At 41.5% G+C, this 23577-nt stretch overlaps 2 protein-coding genes and 1 long non-coding RNA gene across 4 annotated transcripts in view; 1 reads left to right on the top strand and 2 right to left on the bottom strand.

Moving 5' to 3' along the window:
- Positions 1-633: 633 nt before the first annotated feature.
- On the bottom strand, positions 634-2799 carry LOC141005376 (uncharacterized). Its single transcript, XR_012179852.1, has 3 exons — positions 2638-2799; positions 2442-2548; positions 634-861 (listed from the first exon to the last, which is right to left on the bottom strand). It is a non-coding gene; the product is annotated as an uncharacterized lncRNA (long non-coding RNA).
- Positions 2519-23577, top strand: part of lrp8 (low density lipoprotein receptor-related protein 8, apolipoprotein e receptor) — a 185364-nt gene continuing 164305 nt past the window's right edge. For both annotated transcript variants that reach the window (XM_073477218.1, XM_073477217.1), the window contains exons 1-2: positions 2519-2621; positions 3531-3656. In XM_073477218.1, the coding sequence (XP_073333319.1) occupies positions 2519-2621; positions 3531-3656 (229 nt within the window). The remainder of the gene's footprint in view (positions 2622-3530; positions 3657-23577) is intronic.
- LOC141004690 (zinc finger BED domain-containing protein 4-like) overlaps positions 14413-23577 on the bottom strand; it is a 59965-nt gene continuing 50800 nt past the window's right edge. The window contains exons 3-4 of the mRNA XM_073476347.1: positions 14976-16363; positions 14413-14843 (exon numbers count right to left, since the gene is read on the bottom strand). Of these exons, the coding sequence (XP_073332448.1) occupies positions 14413-14843; positions 14976-16363 (1819 nt within the window). The remainder of the gene's footprint in view (positions 14844-14975; positions 16364-23577) is intronic.

The following is a 23577-nucleotide window of genomic DNA, read 5'->3' as shown; positions in this document are numbered from 1 at the left end:
GTGTAAAAAACAACAACAAATTCTAGTGTGCAGGACGATTTCTTGGTGGGAGTCTTGTGAGTTGTCAGGTGGACAGCAAATATACTCCATGAAACCCTGTAAACCCCAAGGACTGTATCTCTGTGACATCACTTATAGGTTTCTGCAGGGCCAGTGTGGTGGCCATGGATCCAATAATAGAAAATCTGGATACAGGGGCGGAGGCGGCGCCGCATTCATTACTATGAAAGCTGCTCAGTGGTGCATGAAGGTAACAAAGTGGCCAAATGAAGCCTGTTTGCTAGCAGCTAGCTGGACAGCCAGCAGCTCGCTGTCACCCAGAGTGGCCATGCCTGTAATTATGCATAACCTTAAAACTTGATATAGGTGAGTTACATAAAAATGGTCACAACTGTTTTTTTGTACCTGGTTATAAACATACGTGTTTCTGCTGTAAAGTTTGGCAATTTTTTTTTTTTTTTTTTGCTTTTGGAGCCCACCAGTGGCCATACAAGGAACTTCAGTTTTTGTTTCTTTGAGGTTAGCCTCATTTTTCAGTTGTGGAAGTTGCCCCATGGCAGAACCACAAGTTGAGATTTCAATCAGGGGACACTCGTAATATTTTGAGTGAACATGAAGATTTATTGCCATGTGTACAAAGAGAATGAGAAAGTCTTTGGCGGTCAGACTCCATTTTGATGAAGTAATATTTGGGGAGGCGATGAAGCCGTGCGTAGAATAGGAAACCCCCGGATGGAGTCCAGACACTGGTGGTGGTGATGGAGGAAGGAGAATCCTGGAGCCACTGGATGAAGAGCTGGAGGAGGATGGGGTGGAGGAGGATGGGGTGGAGGAGGGTCGCATGAATGCCTGAAATGACAGCTGACAGCAGAGAGGAGAGCGGTTTAAAGTTTGAAAGAAGAGACATGATTGGCTGATAGTGTTCGAGGCAGAATCTGGTTGGTTAAATGGAGAGAGAGTACACGAAGAAACGCCCATGTCAGGTGAATGTGGGGAGCAGGGAGAGAGGTGAATGAGAAGATAGATTTCCTGACTCAACTTACGCTGAGCTTCATTTTTAGAGTTTAGTTCTTTTATGGGATAAAATAAGCAAGAACTTGGTGAGTTAAAAGTATTTTTAGACTTTGAACAGAGCCAAGCTAAGCTGCTTGTTTCATCCTTTTCTTTAACAAAGCTTATTTTTTAATGCCGGTTACAATAACCTGCAGGTCCTTCATAGTCTAAAATATGCAAAGTTTGGGAAGCAGTCTGCTGTGACTCAGCAGAAATGTTATGGACAGATAAGACTACCCTACTTAACCGTTTAGATGCCGTTTTTTCTACCTACTACATTAACCACAGGCAACTTCTCTGACAGTCCTGCCCATAAGTGTCACTTTAGTCAGTGGTTTTACAAAAAACTAAATCAGGACAAACTGCAACCTTCTTGACATGCACAATTATTTTCTAAATTACTGCTCTCAGGTTATCTTTTTTGTGTAATTCATGGCACAATTTGGATGGAATAAAAATGTATTATTTTCTCAGCATTGTTTACTGTACAATCTTTTTTTTTTTTCAGAAAAAAGACCTTGCTTTTGGAGCGGCCATTAAAGGAAATGATTTGGCACTTTGGTGTTAGCTTCATTTTTCAGCCCCGGCGGTTGACACTAGAACCACAAGTTGTAATTTTTACGCCAAATGTTACCTTTTACTGTTAGCTTTAGCTAAATGAAATGTAATGTTAGCTAAACTGACACAACTCATTCTTCTCTCTAACTCTGTACACAGGTGGAAAAAAATGTTGCTATGCAAATTTGGGACTCAGGCTGCTGTGACTCAGCAGAAATGTTTTGTGCAGATGAGACTTACTTCCCTGTTTAATAACCGGGTTGATGTAGCTTTTTCTACCTACTACATAAACCACAGGCAGCATCTCTGTCTACCCAGCCCATAAGTGTCACTTATGTCATTCAGTGGTTTTAAACAAAACTATTTTTGAACTTTGAAAGAAGCCAAGCTAAGCTAGTTGTTTCCTTGTGTTTCTTGTCTTCAACCCAGTTAACTAATTCACCTCAAACGTTACCTTTTACTGTTAAATTAAGCTGGGATGTAAACCTAACGGACAAAACTCATTCTTCTCGTCTAATTCGGCAAATAGGTGGAAAAAAAGTTGAACTGTTTCTTTAACAAAGCCTATTATTTGAATGCTTCAAAACAACACCTGGCAGATCCTTGACAGGCTGAAATATGCGAAGCTGGTGAATCAGTCTGCTGTGACTCAGCAGAAATGTTAGGGACAGATCGACACTTAGTTAACAACCGGTTTGCTGTAATATTTCTCTTCCTACTACATTAACCGCAGACAACATCTGTGGCTATCCCGCCCATAAGCGTCACTGATTCAAACTGCAGCCGAGGCAGAGGCAGAGCCAGCAGAGAGCCGGGCTGATCGCACTCACACTCTCAGGAGCAGCGGCGGAGAGAGCAGCACGCAGCGAGTGAGAGGTTGGGGATCCTTCACTGCTTTTTCATTTGCATGAACCGCAACCGTAGACCCCCCCGGGATCTAAAGATGTGGACAGAAGTCGGGAAGCTTGTCTTAATACATTTGTTACTCATGGAGCTCCACTGCGCTAAAGGTAAGAAGACACTTGCCTCGCAGCGAGGAGGTGAATTTAGCATCGCATCACGGACGGCAGCGCTGTGGGGATCTGTGTGTAAACGGCTCGCCTGTCACCGGAGCCCGCGTCTCCACCAGCTAGTATCATACAATTGCATGCAATGGCTCACACCTGGATCCTTCGTCCACGTCAGTGAATGCGGTCACCGGTGACATGAGGTGGCGATACGCGGAAGAAAAGATCAGTACAATCTAAACACGTGTTTAAATGCAGTAGGCTGGTGGAGTAAGGCTGTGTGTCAAGTGTAGGCTGCATCGGTCTGTGTTTTTGTGGCTGCAGCCAAAACACCCGCTTAAATAGATATGCCTGAGCAGATCTTTGTGTTCAGGTGGCAGCAGGACACTGGTTGTAGACAGTCATAGTCGCACCAGAGCCTATAGATACATATACAAACATGCAAGACTGACATAAGCTTATAATAACAGTGAAAGTGTTGAGGGAATGTTGGGTTTAAGAAAAACAGATCAACTATCCACAGATAATAGTATTGGAGGGTTTAGAGCTATTAAATCTATTTACAACCTTCAGTACTTCATTTCCTGCTTTCTTAAAATAAAGGCTTACATGTGATCTATCTGGAAACTGTGGCAGTAAATCAGTTAACCATCCAAAATTGAAGAAACAGCCACGTGAAAAGGTTGTAGTCAAGCTCTCTTTTGCCATAGGCGGGTCTTGATAATGTTCTTACATGCCTCATCCCTGTAAACGCCTGTAATTACCCCAGCATGTGTCCATGGTTTTAAATTGATTTATTTTAAAGTGACTTTAATACACTTTATGGCATTAAACTCAGCTCATATCTACATGTATTCACTGCTAAATGAAACAAAGAAGAGATGACTGCTTGGTTTTTTTCTGACAACACAGGAACTCATACGGAGTCGGAGTGTGAAGCCGGGCAGTTTCAGTGCAAGAACGGACGATGCATCCCGACCCTGTGGAGATGTGATGATGATGATGATTGCTCAGACAGCAGCGACGAGGAGAACTGTCGTAAGTAGTCCAGTTACACCGGCGGATAAACGTAATGATGCCTTTGCTTGCTGCCCGGTGGACCTTGAGTATACCTGCTATCATGTGGAGTCTTAATCCAGGACAAGGACTCCCAAACATTTTCATGAGAAGAATTCACAAGCTGACACACATTCAGCCCCAGACCATTATTGGCTGTTTGATATGAGCTAGTACATAACTGGATGGCCGTGTGTGCTCGTATATGTTATAACTTTTGACTGAATGAAGTTATACTCAGAATAAGCTCCTTATCATTTTGCTTGGGGCCCCTCTGTTTCAGTTGTTAGTGTGCAGTGCAGGATCTGCTGATCCTGGATCATTGCTCAGGTCACATGGCCACAGGAATTTTACTAATTTCACTTCCTGAAGCCAACCTCTGACACAAAGAGCTGTGGCCCTACTGGGCCAGAGCAATGCTTTTCATAATATTATCATTATTCCTCTTATCTTGCTGTGACTGGGTTGAGATAATGTCACTCCTGTTATGAGCGAGACCGTTCCCCCTGCTACACTGTCTCATGATGCTTTGGGTACATAATGGCTTCACTGATATGTGCCATATCTGTAATAGTGAGATTAAATTGCAGTCTCAGTGTCATGACATCTCACTGCTGACTAATACAGCCTGCTCTAATGCAAATACTGTGGATCTTAGATATGGCTGATCACAATTTGGCTGCTTCTCTGCGCCTCTGCTTCTGTTGGCAGGAGTTCGAGCTCCAAATACAGAAATGCATATATAATTTTGGGTAGTCAAATATTGTATATAATGTCGTTCAGGAATGAGTGAAAATGACCCGTAGTGTGCGATTCTGGTTTAACTGACTCTTTTCCGATTTCAAATTGCATGGACAATCAGCCGAGTAATCACTGCATATAAATTTGTCATGGTAACTAATTGCTTGAATGGTTACATTAGCGGCCAATTGATTCACGGCTTATCTTTGAGACCGGCACACCATACCCATGATTCTCTAATCTCACATGCTCACCACGACGGTGGCCGCTGAATATCTTGAGTTTGCTGGATGAACGCTGTGACATTTACAGGCACGTGTCACTGACCGCAGAGACTGATTGGGGTATTGTACATTAAGTGGGCAATACCTGCTGATAGTAGAATTATATTTTAATGATCTAACAGGTGTGGTTTACCTTGTTGTTCGGTGTAAGCGCTGCTCACAGAGAATGTGAAAATGGCACTTAAGCCAGAAGGTGAGTGTTCTTTTAACGGAGCCACTTTGTTTGGAGCAGAAATGTGCTCCGACTCCGTCTTCTCTCTTCACTCTTTTTGCTACATATCCTGTAAGCTTCAGATGCAGTTGTGCTTTCCTCTTGGGCTGCTCTGTCACTCTCTCGATCTCTTCCCCTGCTCAGTCTCTACCTTTATCTACTTTTTCCCTCTTGCTGTGCCTTACACTCTCTTTTGCTACATCCATACCTTGCTCCCTCGCTCCCCTCCAACCCACTTCGACTCTGTTCTCTTTGAGTGCTTCAGCCCTCAGCCTGTGTTGGAAGTTGGGTGCTTCTTTCTAAAGAGCTGTCTCACTTCCTCAGCAATGTAGCACCCACTGAGGGTTTTTTTTTCTCCTCCCCATTTTTAAAATCTCCTGTGGGCACCTTGGCAGTGCGAATGCCAAAGAGCCTATGCCCACTCGTCTTACGCCCACAAAGAGCATCAGCTGACAGGTTGGTTGGAGATAAATCCAACAGCGTGACTCTGGTTGCCGGAGTGATGCTCAGTGGCTGGCAGCACGCCAGCCCTTCGAACAGATGCCAGCACTGCCACTGTGCCCCCTCCCCAAAACCCAATATCACCAGCAGAGCTCAGCGGAGAGGTGGAGGAGGTTGAGGAGGTTGAGGAGGAGGAGGAGGAAGAGGAGGAGGAAGAGGAGGAGGAGGAGGAGGAGGAAAAAGATGGGACAGATTGAATTGAGAGGAACAGGACAGTGAAAAGAACAGCTCCGAAGGAACATAGGAGCACAGTATTATGGAGAATGGGCAGGGAGGGCAAACAGGAGAGGAAATATCGCATATTTGTGATGAAAATGAGGAGGAGGTTAGCCGAGCAATGTCAAGCAGTTTCGGTTGTGGTGGCAAAGCTAAATAGGATTGAAACAGATGTCGTTCAAAGTAGGCGGCACATCAAATGAATGACATTGATATCATTCACTAAGCACCCGTCCAACACCTGATTGTATGACTAACCCATCAAATGGCTTTCATTGTTTTTTTCTGCCTCTGACTTTCAAAATGAATGTATGATGTCTATTATGGCAAAGCGGTCAAATGTTACCTATTAGAGCTCGACCTAAAATCTATATCATGATGAATTCTTGGATATAGTTTGATACTGAAGTTTCTCGAAAGCATTTTCAATAGATAATTGAACCTTGAACCTTGAGATTAACACATTATATTTTGTTTCTTGTACTCGCTAACTTCTGATGTTTGTCCTAACTAAAAACAGTCTGACCAGTTAAATATTGTGGACATCTGCACTAGACTGTGAGCTTGTTAACTGGTTAAACTTGAGGATAGATGTAGGACTTCTCATTGACAATCAATCTGTCAATTAGTTTATTGATTAATCGTTTAGTTGTTTGGCCTATAAAATGCCGAAAAAATAATGAAAACGTCTTCAGTTGTCTAAGATATTAAGTTTAATGTCACTTAAGAGAAACGAAACGAGAATGGAAGCTGGAATTAGATAATTTTGACTTAAAAAATTACTCAAACAGATAAATCAGTTATCAAAATAATTGTTGAATAACTTCAAGGTTGACAACTAAGCGCTTAATTGTTGCATCTCTGGTTGTTGTAGCTATTCTCACATTAATTGTGTGGGATTTAGACAGTGTATTTATGGAAGGTTAAGATATTTGTACATTTAGGTTGCTCAGAGATCCATAATGTTGGTAATTTGATAATTGGTTTCCGAAAACATTCCATGCAGGTGGAATCGAACCTCAGTTTTGCGTCCAAGACACCAGCTTTGAATACTTGTTGAGGAAACTTTAAATGTGTTCGAACATGCCGTAATACCATAACCCAAATGCAAAAGCGCTCTATACTACACCAACACTGAGTACCTGTGGTCTGTTAAGGCAACAGTGTGCATGTAAACACATCCAGGCCAGGTACAACTGTTTGCATGTATGTGTATGAGTATGAGCTATAGTATCTGTGCGTGTGTTTATTATCTCCCCACCTCTTTCCCCTATTTCTTCCATCCTTCCTCTCGCAACTGCATTAGAATAATTTAGGTAGATTTGGTTGTCTTTTGTTCCTCGTCTCTCCTCTCTTTCGTTCTTCGTTTCTCTTTCTCTTCTTCCTCCTCCTGCTCCTTTCCTCTCCTCTCCTCTCCTCCCCTCTCCTCTGCTTTATTCTCAACATGCCTCTTGGTAGATTTCGCTCTTGTTGCCCTGGGAGACGGTAAAGTGGTGGTGGTGATGGAGGTGGTGCTGGGGTTTTTGTGCATGCGTGTGCTTTCTTTGTAGTGAACACAACACTCCTGCACATGTGTATGCATAGACATGGCAACTATCCATCTCTGGACGGCTCTGTATGACCTATATTTGGGCTGTGGCATGTACGGGAAAAAAAGCCTTATCATTTTTACAGCGGATTTAAGTGGATTTAAACATGCTTAATCCAAAATGCCACTGTAAAACCATCTCATATCTGAACCACATGTTAGCTTTCAATTGTTCCCACTCTCTCACTTCGCTGTACAGAGTCGTCTCCTCCAAATGGCCTTGGTCTCACTGCACTGTAAAAATACTGTTTGTGAGAATTACTCAATGAATCAATCAATAGAAACTGAATTGGCATCCATTTTGATGGTTATTTAAGACATTTATCTATATTATATATATTACATAATATATTTGCTGGTTACAGCTGCTCAAATGTGAGTTTAAATGCCTGCCTTTGTTCCATATGATTGTTTTTTCAATATCTTTGTACATTAAGTAATACGAAGCTGTCACCTCAGCGTTATCTTTGACACTTTAAACAATAAAGGAGTAATCAATAGAGAAAAAGCGTAAGTTACAGCCCTCGTAATGATACCAACAGTACTAAAAAACATAGAAAGAGAATCCGTAAGGGTGGGAAGAAAGTTCTTGCTGAGCTGAGTGTGTGCATGTGTGTATGTGTGTGTGTGGGTTTGTGTGTCACAGCAGGACAATGGGTCTGAGCAGGTCTGAGAAGGGGAGCGTCTCCTCTGCAGTCTGAAACCAGCTTCCCATAGAGGAGACATCACAACATATTTCACGCCACTGCTGTGTGTGTGTATGTGTGTGCGTGCGCATATGAGGCCTGGCTCTCTCTCTCTCTCTCTCTCTCTCTCACACACACACACACACACACACACACACACACACACACACACACACACACACACACACACACACACACACAAACCTGACACTGTAATAAGAGACTGCAGAGAAGCGCTTCAGGCATAAAAGGCATTATACTGAACGGCTCACAAAAACACATTTTTGGTCGCCTGCTGATACACACACATACACAGTGTCTCTCACACACACACACACACACACACACACACACACACACACACACACACACACACACACACACACTGCTCGCTGCAGCACTGGGGTCAGACTTTTAATGAGAGTACGAGGTCAGAGGGACCAGTAGCTTAATCAATTACACACAAACACACACACATAGAAACACACAATGTGTGTGTAGCAGCAGGACTGTGTGGCAAGACTCACATAAAATAAAATAAGAGAGACGCACTGTTTCTGAAAGGACAAAACATACACAAATACACACACACACACACACACACACACACACACACAGACACACAGTTGAAATCGGGGGTCTAACTCCATCAAACACACACACACACAAGCACACACACACTTCATCCATTGACAACCTCACACTCAAGCACATGGCGACACCCCAATCCATCACTTGCTTTTCTGCGTTGGACTAAGGTCGTAGTGTTGTGTGCAAGTATGTGTGTCCACATACATGTGAGGATTGTACGCAGCTGCAATGCTCTGGTCTCCAGAGAAGGAAACAAACTGCTGTGCTCTGTGACTACTGAGGCACCATGTGTGTGTGTGTCTGTTTATGTGTCTGTTTGTGCAAGTATTTCTGTGTGGTTTCTGGTCAGCTTTGTGTGCATGGAGAAACCACTCACAAAGCATTTCACAAACAGATGACAACACGCAAGACACATCAGTGAAAAGAAAAAGCATTTTTTGGGAAATTGGCTAGTTGGTAAAGTTGCCAGCTAAAGAACAACTGTGTTTTTATACAACTCTGGTCTTATTTTTGTAGTTCCAGTTTCCCTGTTCAGTGAGGAGTTGTTATCTTATTCAGTGCCACATGTTAACACTTAACTTCCGACTAATATCAAAGGAAGTGATAACTTCTGACACCCTTGAAGCTAGATTCAGTGGTTGTATGAGGCTGCATCTGGCAGTTCTGATAGTTCTGTGTAGGAGTCACTACAATAAATACACAAAACATTTTCTAATGATGGACTGATTTCTCTAACAAATAAAACATTTTGAGTAAAGACGGGTTTGTGAAATTGTCCCAAAATCAGTATCAAAGATTTATCGGCTTAATTTATACAGAGGCTTAACTGATGTTGTTTGATTCTTCAGTGACATTAATACATCAATCTTCTCACCAATAAAATAAAACAACTTTTAATTAATAAAACATTGGGCTACTTAGCTAAGATGATGCTGGTCTCATCTGTTGCTCTGCTGCTCTGTTGACACATTAAAGGCTAAGACTGCCAGCAGGCCCATCCTCCCTCAAACATGATGTATTCCTTGAAGATTGAATATTAAACATAATCAAGCTGACACATGCAGCGCTCCTAGTCTGACAGATGACAAGCCCAAAATGTGCCAGGGCACCACCTTTGTCAGACACTGTATCATGCTCTACAAGCTAACAATACCTGGTGTGCTGAATAGGTGTTGGGTGCAGTGGTGCAAAACAGCAGCAGGGTAATTTTAGCTGAGGTCAGTGCTGGCCTGAGGCATTTGCTCCCTCTCTCTTTCTCCCACCAATCTATGGTCATGTGTGTCTATCTCTCTGTCATTTTTGCAAACTTTCCACCTCTTTATATCTCTTTTTCTGCACCCGTTACCCCTCTCAGTATTTCTCTGGTCTTTCTGGAGTAATGGCTTTGTATTGACATGAAGGGCAGGAGTATGAAATGCAGCAAACTTTCAAGGAGGAAGCAGAAATAGTGGGTGTATGAGTGTAAGAGAGAAAGTGAGACTGCACTGTCCATCTACATACTTCTAATCCAATTAGTGAGTGTCTCAGTGGGTGAGAATCTGCACCGTGAGGAGTGTGTCTGTGCGTGCGTGTGTGTGTGTGTGTGTGAGTGAGAAAGCAAAGATAAGAAGTGTGAGTTTGCCTCTGCCTGGAGACTAATTTCTCTTTCTCTTTTTGTATGTTGATACACAAATAAAAAAAGCTCCATTGTCCACACATTCTCTCTGTTTGTCTTCCCTCACTGCTTCTTCCAAAATATTGGCATATTTATCAGCAGAATAAGGTTTTTTCTATTCAGCTGCCGGGTTATTATTTGGGGAGGATTAGCAAGTATCAAATCAGAAAGGCATAATAAAACTGGAAGAGCTTGATAATATTTTGGATTGGTGTGATATGGTTACCTCAAGGGATGGTCCAAACTCGATGCACAAGTATCTTGGAAATATTGTATGACTCCAAATTCTATTGAACCATTTGGTACGCTGGAATAATGCCAAGCATATTGTTTCCTGTTAAAGTTTTGCTGAAAGCAGAATTTACAGCTCACACCAGGTCATCAAATATATTAATCTTCAATTTGTTTTATCCATTTGTAAGTTTTATGGCCACAACTTAACTGTTTTGGTTCATGTTTATTGCTTTCATCCGCATCATTACCAGAGACACACAGGCAAACGTTATAATAAACCCACTGTGCGCTAACTTTCCAGCACAACAAGGCAAGCAGACAGTTAGCAACTAGCTTGTGAACATATTGGAGTGTTTAGTGGCTCAAGAGACCAAACACAGATCTAGAAGAAGAGTGAATATTGGGTTTACATTCATCCGGTGGCTGATGAAACTCCACATGAATGCCAGTGTTGCTACACTTCTGCTAGATGTGTAGAACTCAACATTTGTTATATAAGTTTTATAAGGTGATAATATGTCACTGTTGTGTTTACAGCTGTTGTGCTACCCTGAATGAGCCAAAAAAACCCAAAACTGAATGCTGGTGACATTCAGATGGCCTGCTCTTTTGCATCTGTGCCCACGCTACTTTTAACCAACCAATACTGAAAGAAACAAATGCAAAAAGCAAATGTAAAAGATTTCATGAAGTGATTGCAGACTAAATCAGTTCTTTGTCATTCAGTGGCCTTGCTTTAAAGCTTAAAGGAATGTTGAATGAATAACTTTTCAACTATTGGAAAGTGAATATCACACGCACACTCAGGCCCACGTTCTCACACAAACAACAGCAAGAGTGCAGCAGAAAGACGGTCTGGGCCTGCAGCAAAGTCCAAGTGTCACAGACAGTCAAGGTGTTTTTTTAAAAAGCCGTGTTCATGGGCTGTGCTTTTATTCCCTGAGGAATATTGTGGCCCGGTACATATTATAACTGCCTCTGGCCTGATGAAAGGTGTGGAAAAGTAACGGATGGTTATTTAAGGTGAAACATACTGTGAACAGAGAGTGAAGGCATGAGTTAGTTGGAAGAAGTTTGAGAGAGGTGTCAAGAGACAGGAAGAAACTTTGAGGGGGGGTGCTGCAAGCCTAAAAAGTGATACTCCTATCTTTATTTCAGTAGTTTGTTAATTTCTCTCCTGCTCTCTTTATCTCTCTTACTTTCTGTGCAAAACATCCCAACTCCCTTCTCTCTTTTCTGTCAGAATTAGCTGGTCCGTTTTCGACAGATTACTGTGCGTTGTTTCTCTGCTCTGCTGCAAAGTCACTTATTGTTCAAAGTCAAACTCCGATAACGCTACAATCCTATTTCCCCACCGTGTGTGTGTGTGTTGAGCTATGTCTTGTTCTCGTGTGTCTCTTTGTGCCTGTGTTGTTGTGTTGTGCTGTTGTTATCCCCCCCCCCTCTCCAACCCAGCCGTGTCTGACAGGGTATCATGGCATTAATCCCCAGCTCAGATTAAGCGAATATCTTCATGTGCCTCCACTTTATTATTTACATTTGCTGTAATCCTGTTTTTCACCTTGCGCTCTGTCGCCTGGTATACGCAGTCAGGGAGCGGCGTATGAAACGAAAACTATGAATGCTGATGAATAAAACATGGCTGCTAATACCAGTCTGCTGGGCTGACACCGAGATAGAGCCCTTGAGTGCTGCATGTCAAAAAGTTTTCATGAAAAGTTTTACGTGGAAGTTACAAGTTGGAGGAAAGAGAGTTTAGTCTGACTCCCTTCTCTGATATTATCGCCTTAATGCCTCTTAACCCGGTTGCTCTCTCTCCGTCTTTTTCTGTCCTATTTAATTTCTTTCTTTTATACTTCTCTTCATTTTTCATCACTCTGTTGCTCTTCTTCTTTTCTCTTCTGTTCAGGTTTTCCTGCCCTCAGTCTTAGTCTACGAGTGGAGGGCTAACTGTTGGTTTGTTCAGTCTGATTCATTACATCGTACTCTACTCCAGGGTCTTTTGTTACAAAGAAAACAGGTTATTTTCCACCAGCAGGAAGCAGGAAATCAGTTTGGTTAAAGTAGGAGTTAGGGCTGTGGTGAATTTGGTGCGTGTACCTGTGTGTTTGTGTATGTTAGTTACAATTGGTTTCTTTGTGTGTGTTTATACTAGATTTTCTGGCCCAATGCCTGATCAGAGAAAGCAGATGTAATGAGGCTTGGAAGGAATCAAAAAAGGGAAAAGGTCTCAGAGAATGTCTATAACCTTAGATCTCACTCTTGTATAACTTGTATCATTAGGCAGCAGAAAATATTGACTGATGCTAAAATTACATCCTAATATTACAGATGGAGCTGTCTGAGGTGATACATATCTGATGTGTCAAAGCTGAAATGCAGGGCTTTTATTATTAAATGTAATAATTACAGCCAGTTAAATGGTGTATAGAGCCATCATAATAATAATAATAGAGCTCTTGTTCCCAGTCTTGTTGTGTTAGGATTATGATTTATCATCATCCCTGTGATAGAGTATGCATGCATCATTAAAACTATTTTGTCAATCACTCCTATTCAGTTACGCAGATATGTGACTCAAGTCATTTGGTCCAAGTTTCAAGCAAGTCCCAAGTCATTTTTTCCTTGTACAGTCCAAGTTGTGTCAAGTCAAGTCAATTTGAGTCCTTATAAGGCAAGTCAAGTCCCAAGTAAATTAGGTTTCCAGTCCACATCTCTGTCTGGACATAATACATTTTGTAAAATAAGTTTCTCTCTCTGTGCAGTGTAGGCATACCAGGTGTTGCATAAATCTTTAGTAGAATACAATCTGTTTGCAAATTTTGCATTACAAGATTATAGCAAGCTACAGTAGCTTGTGTGACTAATGTTAGCTACACCTAGACTTGTAGTCAAGACCGCCTAAACCGAGACCAAGACACTACCAAGACCAGACAGTATCAAGACCAAGACACTACCAAGACCAAGACCAAGACAGACCAAGTCAAGACCAAGACCAGTTCAGCTCGAGACCGAGACCGAGACCGAGACCAAAAAAAAAAGTTGTTTTTGCCATTTTGCATGAGTTGTAGAACATAAGCACCATATTGGGTTCAGCTGCTTAGTATATGAGAAATGTATTATTTCAACTACAGGCACAATAATACAGTGACAGTACATGTCTTGTGTGTGAACTCACTATAAATGTTTTCATCAATTGACTAAAAATCTAATATGTGTAGCAATTGCATGACCACACCGTACTACACTATTTGAGGATTGACTCTTGAGTGCTGTTAAGGACTGACATGACTATAGTCCTAAAGTCATCTAACAAAATAACAAGCCCCCAACACCACCCTGCACCTTAAAAAAAAAGTCTAATGAATTGGAAATATGTCACCAATTTAAATTGTCCTTAATTTGTAGATAAAATGTTAATTCTAAATATTATTATATTATAATATCAGCATCACTGAAATGGCATAGGCCATTGCCTAATAAATCACAACGATATGCAAATATTATTCAAAGGCCAATGATGCCATATATTTATTCAAACAAGGCCATTGTAAGCACAATACTGTAATTAAATACTCAGACACACACGCAGGTGCACCAAAAAATGCATTAAATCAAATGCAAAATACAAATAGTTTATAGTACAAAAACTGTACTTCAAATTAACAAGAGGAAGAACTGGTGATCACAAGATTCTGTCACCTTGATGTGTGCAATGGCATCTCAATAACACACTTTATCAAAATATGATGCCTGTGGTTCTGTTATAGAACAATATAACACAGACATGACAAACAAAGAACAGATACATAAACTTACAGCCTACATTAAAACTGTAGAACAAAGGGCATTCTGTATCATGCATGCATTTGTGTCTTGGGTGAGTGTGTCCTCTGTGTATGTGTCTTTTTTGTAGCCTTCTGTGTGAAACCATTTTCTGTAGTTTTGTGTGTGCATAAGCATGTCAGTAGTATGGATGTGTTTACTTGATGTATGTGAGGCAGTGCTGAGAGAGAGAGTTCACATCACATGTTAAAGCTGTCCTTGATTGCACTTCAAGAACACTAAAGACTGCAGCATCTTATGGCCTAACCGTGCTCTGTGGGGTCTCATTAGAATGCCTCCTCTGCTGAAGACTCTCTCCACTGGGGCAGAAGAGGCAGGGACAGACAGGACTTTCAAGGCAACATTGTGTAGTTGAGGGAACTGCTCTTGGTTTTTTGACCAAAAGGTCAGTGCATCACAGTCATAGTCATTGATGTTGTCCAGGTACTTGCTTATTTGTGCAGTAATACTCGACTCCCGAGTTGCTGTGTGCTGCATCTTAAAATCCCTGTAGCGTGAAAGAAGACGCTGATGTTTCAGGGGTGGGGATGAGTCATGGCACAGTTCTCCTGCACCCTCTGCATCTTCTGCTAGTGGTGCAGCAGTTGCATCTTGTTCTGCCTCTCGGATCAAAAGTTCTGGGAAAAGGTGCACACACACACACACACACATACAAAATACAGGATTAAACAGGATGCTGTTGATGACAATATAATAACAATAACTGTAATAATAACAACAACAACAACCACCATAATAATCATAGCCACCTGTTAATGATTTCTTAAGGTTGTCTCTGAACCTCTTCAGTGCTGGACCGGATTCCCCATTATGGACATCTAAATCTACCCAGCTCAGACCAAACTGGGGATCAAGCATGGCTGCAAGGAAGTAGATCCGATGATGAAATGGCTCCTCAGGATCCCCCTGCTCCATGTTGATCCTTCTGAAGACCCCTGAGAACCTCTTCTCCAAAGACTTTTTTAGTGCTCTTACTATTGTCACAATTTGCGGAAGCTTTACTTCCATCTTGTTGAGATGTGTTCTCAAGTCCAGGATGGTGGGGACCACCATGCTGATGGTCACCACAGTCTCTCCTTCGGTGAGGTCTGTTGCCTCAGAAAAAGGCTCAAGCACAGTACAAAGGTCTTTCAGCTGGGCCCATTCTCGGACTGAAAACGCAATATTGTCTGTTTCACATTCACTGCACATTTGTGTGACAACCCGGTGGTCAAGTGTGGTGAGAGCTTTTAACTGTTTAAGGGTGCTATTCCAGCGTGTGTTGTTGGCTGCCGGGATACATTTATTAGGCCCAAAGTGCGTCTCAAATATGTCTCTGAACTTAGAACTGCTGTGAAGCAGGGTTGTGAACTTGGTGGCCTTCGCAATGGCTCTTGATATTGCCTTCACTTCTTTCATGCCATCACTGACGACCAGTTGGAGCGAGTGTGCAAAGCAAGACAAGCGTTCACCTGATGACCACGGCTGTTCAAAGTCTTCTACGTCCTCCCACATCATTTCATCATCAAGGTCATCACTGTCACTTTCAGGTTGCTCTGAGTCTGGCAATCTTAGCTTAAAGGCCCGCTTCATGTTGGATGCGTTGTCTGTCAGAATGAAGCTTATTTTGTTGCTGATGTGATACTCCTCAACAATTTCATCAAACTCTGTGGCGATTCGTTCACCACAGTGCTTTCCGGTGAAACGCCGACAGTCCAACAAAAATGATTTTAAAGTGTAGGAGTCCTTGTCTCCGCAGGCAATATGTGCAGTAACTCCTAGGAAGGAGCGAAGCCTCCTGTCAGACCAGAGGTCGGTTGTAAGTGCAACACTTGCCTGAGCTTCCAGAGCTTTGATGATGTCATCTTTAACCTTACTCACTAGATAAGGTATCTGCTTCTCTGTCAAGCTGGTCCTAGACACAGGAGTGTATTTGCAGTCCATGACAGAAAGAAAGTGTCTAAAATTTGAATTTTCTACCAGAGACAGAGGCAGAGAGCATCCAATGACAAGATCCTGGAGGATGGCTTGTGTAATGGCCTGTTGCCTGGATGAATTTGGGGCATATAAGTGGACTCTTTGCGCGAAGGAAGATATTGTCTGCTGCGTGGTGTCCACAATCCCCAGTGATGCTGGTCTTGCTTTGTACTCCAAGTACCTGCAAAACAGGGAAAGAGACATCTGTAAGACATCTGTTCATATTCAACCACAACAAACTGTCTTGCAAGTGATATGAAAATTAAGTGTACAGTCTAAACATTAAGTCTTTGCATTATGAAACCTAAATCCAATCCAGTATGACACATTAACAGATCAACTCTGAATTTGACTTTATATCTTTTTGCACAACTGCAGCACTATGCCTGCATGCTCCTCCTGTCAGCCAACTAACTCGTGTGTATTGTTGATAAGAAATTTCAGGTGTAGGCTACTGTACTTTTCTCACTTTTGACCTTATTTTGCACTCTCTCTCCCACTTTCTCCGTCTCTTTGTCCCCCTCCCTCCATCTGACTTTTGAATGAAGCCGTTTACGTAGATTACACACACACAACATATCTCCTTCATACACACGCTTTGCTGGCTCCTAAGCCTAGGAACAGTTCTTTTACCTTGAGGGGATTTTGCTTGTCATTCGTTGCAGGATGGTGGAGTGAGGGGGGGAGTCGCTCTTTGATGATATAGCTAGTGCTCAGTAATACCAGTTATCAGAAAAGAGGCTGGTGTGACAGAAAATCCACATGCACATACACTCATACATGCACACACATACACATACACATACACATACATACACACACACACATAAAGCCTGTGTTTTGCGGATACACACAATGCTAATGTAACACATTTTACCTGCAGCACGCTTTATTATCACAACACAGTGACACCGTGTTAACATGAAGGGGTTGGGGGGAGGATTAGAGGGTGAGGAAATAGTGATGGAATCTATGGTAAGGACCATATTTTCTACTGCTGATTGAGGAAAAAAAAATAAAATACCTCCTGTTCTTATGATCCTGAAAGTTGTGATAAAAAGTGCTTCCTTTTTGAGTTACAATGTGGGGATTATTGGAAGTGTGTTTGAAAATAAAAATAAAAGCTGATGTGCTGTGATGCAGCATCAGGAGTCTCTCAGGATGCATTGACGTGGAAAGCGTTCAGCTGTTTGGGATGTTGGCAACTTTCAACTCGCAGTTTAAAGATGCTATGTTGCCTCAGTGAGCCAAATGTAGAGAGGGAGAGCAGATTCTGGTGGGAGAAATCATTTTTCTATCCACAGAGCTTGTTACGTAGCAAAGGAAATATATTTTTCATCAGATCTCCTTCCCTGCCTGGTCCTCTCCCTATCCTCGCCTTCTTCAAGGTTTCTGTCTGTTTTGTGTCTTTCTTCTTTTCTGGCATGTGTTCAGTGTGCGTTTAACCAAAGACGACTCTCTCTCTCTCTGTTACCCTTCACCCACCACCCCCGCCCCCTATTATGTGTCATTGGGAGCAGCGCTTGAATGTTTGGAAGCAGGGTGACACCTTCTCAATGGGGCCTGAGAGGCCCCCTCTCTCTCACACATGCACACACAGAAACACACTTAAAAAGATGCATTTACAATTGGTTTTGTGTGTGTGTGAGAATACTGAATAGTGCTGTGACCTTGCATGCAACATCTGCATTATCCTGCTGGGTTCAATACCCTTTGCAAGAATTTTCATACACATCTCCTTTCTTATTTTCACAGAGCATGCACTTGTGTTTACGTACAGTTTGCATGAGAAAATATCTGAGCTTGTTGTTGTTGATGGTTGTTTGCAATGGACAGGTCTCAGAGGTTTAGGATGATTAAGTGAAGCAGCAAGATGATCGGCTTAAACATTTTACACTGGGCTTTAGTAGGAAGAAAAGGGGGCTAGTGCTACACACACACACACACAAAAGCACATGCAAATAACTAAATAACTAAATAAATGTCATGATCAGGCCCACACATATCCAAAAACCTACTGTGTACCTTAGCTCTGTCTCTTTCAATCTGTCTCTCAGGCCTGCTCTTTCTTTATCTACCCCCATAACCCTTTTTTTTTAACCTTTTCTTTGACATACTCTTAACAGAATAACCATCTTTGTACCAACGTGATTTTCCTTTTGTTTGGTTTCACAGAGTTTCTCGATGTTGCGTGGCCGTAGCTCACAAATGCTGTGCTTTCGCTAGCGATATTGATTCATACATGACCTCTGTGTTTCATGGCTTCTGATGTATGAACTTTCTTTTGATGTGTTGGATCAATTTTCAAAAGGTTTTCTTAGTGAACTTTTAGTGCTGCTTAATGGATGGATGATGCCATCGCCCATCGCAGATGGCTGACAGTCATCAACTACTGAGCCCTTTACCAATGCCACGTCGTGATTTAAAAGGTTGTCAGAGTGGCGGTGAGGCAAGAGTTGTTGGGGTTTAACATGTATATAAAGATAACGTATGTAAAGATAATTGTTTTTGCTCAATGAACTAACGTTACGTCTCCATCTACCATCATTATTTTCTTATTAAACCTTCCCAGTCAGTCGAACCAAAGACGCTCGGTTACATAGAAGATGCAGCGATGTGCTTCTTTTCTGTGGGCTGCTGTAAGTGTCTTTCTCTCAATTGAGCCGATGGTATTTGCATTTTGTTAGCTTAGCTTGCTCAGTATAGCTGAAACTTTATTTAAAGCTTTTCAGGCTGAAAACAGCTCAGTTACGGACATGTGAACAGCTATTTATATTCAAATTTTCAAAATTAAATCAATTTTTCTTTGCTAGAAAAATCTGGCAGACCAAGTCAAACCCTATTGGTGGGCCAACCTTGGCCCACTGGCCTACCTCGGGCAGCCCTGGTCTAAGTTTTGTACTACTCAGTTTTTTTTTTTTGGTTAAGAGTTTGTAAAATAATGTGTTTTAATTTGAAATCTTTGCAGATCCTTTAGCTGAAATTTGGAGCCTGACGAATAAGATAATATGACTAGCTCTGTTTAGTCAGGCGTAAGAGTGAAGTGTTGACTGTCACACCATAAAGGCAACCAGAATAGTGAAATATGTCTGTTTAGCCGGAAAATACTTGAGTCCCCGGCTGCCATGGCCCATCTGCAAGTTTTCATGCCTCGTTGCCCATGAATTTCCACTCTGCAATGCCTGCTGTGCTCAGGTGCAACTTCCACTAAATCCCACAACTATATTTAAAGAGCCAACATTTAATGCCCACAAGTAAACATCCAAAAGAAATCACCTAAGCTAAATCCCAAGTACCTTCCAAGGTTACAAACCAGGGAGCCAAGAGTCTGATGTGTTTATATGGCCTCTAAGGTGAAGTACTTTGATTCTTCGGTTTCAACGGACTGCTTAACTTCTGCCTTTAGCAACAAAGAGAAACAGAGACACAGATTCCCATCGACAAAAAAGTGGAAAATACAGTTTGAGCTTTGAAAGATAAGCTTTGGTTTTTAGCTATTTTCTCCTGAGCAGTGAAAAAGTTCCTTCCCAGCTGCAGAAACTGTTCCCTCCATTAAATATTTAACCCCTGAAAATTCTCAAGAAATGGCATGATACGTTCAGTACAATAAGCAAATGACTTCAAATGCAATATGTTTTATTTTTATAGTTATTTAACCTGAAGCTTACAAGATTAACATGTCTGAAATAGAAACACATGGAACGCTGCTTCTGGAATTATTTTTTAAATAATAATGACACATGTGCAAACCAGACCATCCACAACACACACGCACATAGGCTCTCTCCAGTCTGCATAGAGAAGACCCATTGACCCAGTTGTGACAGAAGGCAGTAGTTCAGTATAATTGGCCCATGGTGTCACTGTGATGTTCTTTCTGTCTTTATTGGCTTTATTCCACCTCTTTTGGCTCAGATGAAGCAGATTTGGTCCAGTTTTCTGATGCTTTCATAAATGACAGCTTAATTAAACCTTCATATTAGATCTGGGTTAAGTTCTTTTTGATTCATACCTTTACATAGGCCAGTTTGTCCACTTCCTCTAATAACACTTGATATGAAAGGGCACATCACAGTGCTCACCTGGTGTTTGAATATTGGACACTGCTGATTAGCCAACCATTGGAGCACTGTATTTAAAGTAGGTAAAACTACATGGTGTACATCTAAGACTTCATTCAGACTCTGAGCACAGGAATGAGTTGTCCACTCCTTTCTCCAAAAAGACTATTTTGTGGGCAAAGACACTGTCCTTTTACTTTGAGTGAAAGTATTGATCCCACTGACTTTGAAAGAAAGAGGTGAGTGAAGTTGAGTCACAATCAAAGCAGGCACCCGACTGTTTTCTAAGAGGCCCATATGCCTTACTTACTTTCTCCAAACACATCTCTTTTCCACAAGGCTCAAGGGCTTGTTTCACTTGAGAGGCTACTTGAACTGGTGTAATTTCTTAACACTGAACAGTACAGACAGAACATGAGTGTGCAACCCAGTATCACAGCAGTTTTTGAAATAGTGATGGAATTTACTTTAGGATTTGTGCACATGGGCACAATCTGCCCATTTTTTCTTGACACTCAGCATGAGTTTAAAATGGAAAATTTGTGTCCATGTAAACAAATCCTAAAGATTAAATTTCACAATTTTATTCACAATATTTAACCTTAACTAAAGTGCTTTTGATGCCTAAACCTAATAGCAAACTGGATGCGAACCCTGGATTCTGGTGTGACAACCCTGGACTTCCGCCGGACTGAGCCTCCACCCTGCGTCTCCAGGCCTGAGACCCATCCTCAATCCAAGTTTCTTGGAAATCCATTGTAATGGATCGTAATCCTGTTGACAAACCAACCTACCAACCAACCAACAACCGACATAGTTTCTGTGTACCCGAGTCCTGTAGATTATATTTCATGATCATTTCACAAAGTGCTGTGATACTTTGTTGGAGGGCAACAGAAAAGATCGCATATGATTTTATCATTTGCCTATCAACAAGAAGATGCTGCAAAAAAGTGTTCATAAATAGCATTAGCATAAGAGTTTTCTGCTACAGTAAGCCCAACAAAATTAGTCAATTTGAAATGATCTTTCCAAATCACTTGGTACCATCTAATTTCCTTCTATCAAGAGTCGTCCCTCTCCTTTGACGTAACTCTGCATGAGTTCAAATATCATTCTTCTGTAAGTGCTGAATAATTGTCATTTTATTGCCATTTGCCTTTTTGTTCTGCCAGCGATGAGCTGAGGGAGGGACAGACAGTCTCAGGTCGCCTTCTGTAATTAAGACCCCTCACAGTTTGCCTCATTAATTCTATTCACTTCTAGCTTCTTCTGAAAGTCATGAATATTCAAATAGCACAATGCCTCCCTGTCAAAAGGCCCAGACCTCATTTACACATAATCCAGTTTGTTAGATGCCATAAAATGTTGATTCCACGTGTGTGTGTGTGTGTGTGTGCGTGCGTGCGAGAGTGAGCACAAGTATGTTTCCCCAGGTCTTCAAAGAGACTCAAAAATGTTTTCATCTGAGCCCACTCAAGACACATTGATCCATTTATAATCAAGAGACTCTTGCACCTGTTAGAGAATCCAGAGGGAATAAAAAGACAGTTTATTCCATGCTCCCAACTTGAAAGGTTGAGTTGAGTAGAAATGAAGTTGGATGAGGTAAGTATAACAGAGGATGAAATGGAGCGAGCAAAGGAAAATAAGCTGGAGTTTTGCAGGTGATTGAAGGATAAAATAGATTCTGTCTTCTTTTATATATGCTTGGGGGATTGATAAAGGGATGAAAGAGTAAGTGTGGGAGGAGGACCTTCCTAAGGGATATCAACTTTAAGATAAGAAGGTGGACTTGTCCATCAAAGAGCATGTGTCTGATAGCGAATGGTGAATCTTTTTGCAAACTTTTCTAACTCTGGAAACCAAATACAGCACTTCTTACTTAATGTTTGAAAAAGTGAGAAAAGCCCATCCTTTCTAAGAGCCCATTGTGACCATTTAAAAAAAAAAAGCTGGCATTGTTTACTCAATTTATGTGAAGTTAATTTATACATTTATAAAGATTGGTTGCACCCTATACAGTGATAATAAACAGAGATGAGCAGAAATTTTGCACACTTGATGAGGTGAAAAAAACCAAACTTTTGGTGATTTTTTTTTTTTTAATGGAATCAGTTAAACAATCACAATTGTCATCAAATCACTTTCTCTCACATGTCTAAGTGACTAATGGACTAGTGGTTTCGGCACTATTTCTGTGTCTGTTAAAGCATAAAGAACACATGCACATGCTGTATGTTATATGTGAGGTGTATTCAACATTTGGCAGAGCTAACTCTACAATTGGCAGTATGCTAGAGCGGTAATTGGCCGAGGCTGTTGTTGGCCAGGGATAGTCGTAGCTGATCTCAGGTCATCTGGCATAATCACAACATGCTGCTATACTAACAGCCACTTTTATTTGTCATCTATCTGTTCCAAGTTATTCTGTTGCACTCCCTGTGTAATGCTATGTTTACTTGATGTAAATAATGCAAAAATGGGTGAGATCTATAAGTTGCTAATGCAAAAAGCAATAGCAGCGAACCCCATGGTGTGTGTTTGTGTGTGTGTGTGTGTGTGTGTGTGCGTGCTTTGTAAGTTTGTGCTGTTGACCTTAATTTATCACATTAGCACCAAGTCTCCAGAGGGTCTATGGAGATGTGTTCAAAGTTAGCAACCCCCGGCTAATTGATTTCAATGAATGGCACATTTATACTTCACTTAGTAAATTACACCAACATGCAGTTGGGGGTGTTTCGTGTGTGTGTGTGTGTGTGTGTGTGTGTGTGTGTCTGTGTGTCTGTGTGTGTGTTGTTGTTATCTCTGCGTGTGTGTGGGGAGCTGCAGTGGCAATCTGTATAGTCAGAGTTTTTTAATGAGATCAATGCTTTCCTTCCTGCATCCCCAGATGGTCACGGTAGTAGAAGGTGTGTGTGTCTTTGTGTGTGTGTGTGTTGAGTGCATGTGTTTGTGTGGGCTAAAAGGGAAGGGGCTGGAGGGACCTTGGGCAGATAAATCTTTAATCATGTGCTTGCTCTCATGTTTCATTTAATTGCCCCCCTAAATCCATAAAAAGATGACGGCATTGTGGTTTGGTAACACGGAGTGTGTGTGGCTCAGCGTGTGTGTGTTTTCGTGTGTGTACCATAAGAGATGTGATTATATTTGCTTTATAGTGCATTTAGATCACTTTGTGTGTGTGTCGTTGTACACATGGTAGCAAGCAATACGTCTGTTTTTTACCATGCTCTATATTTTTATGTGTGTCTTTTGTGATGTACATTCGTATTGTTCATTTATTATACATATTTCGTTTATGGCAGAAATCCCTTCAGAGATCCTCCTTCAT

This window comes from Pagrus major, chromosome 11 (genome assembly GCF_040436345.1).
Source record: "Pagrus major chromosome 11, Pma_NU_1.0".
In the NCBI taxonomy this organism is placed as follows: Eukaryota; Metazoa; Chordata; class Actinopteri; order Spariformes; family Sparidae; genus Pagrus; species Pagrus major.
Note: the sequence above shows the minus strand (reverse complement) of the source record. Positions and strands in the feature narration are given on the sequence as shown.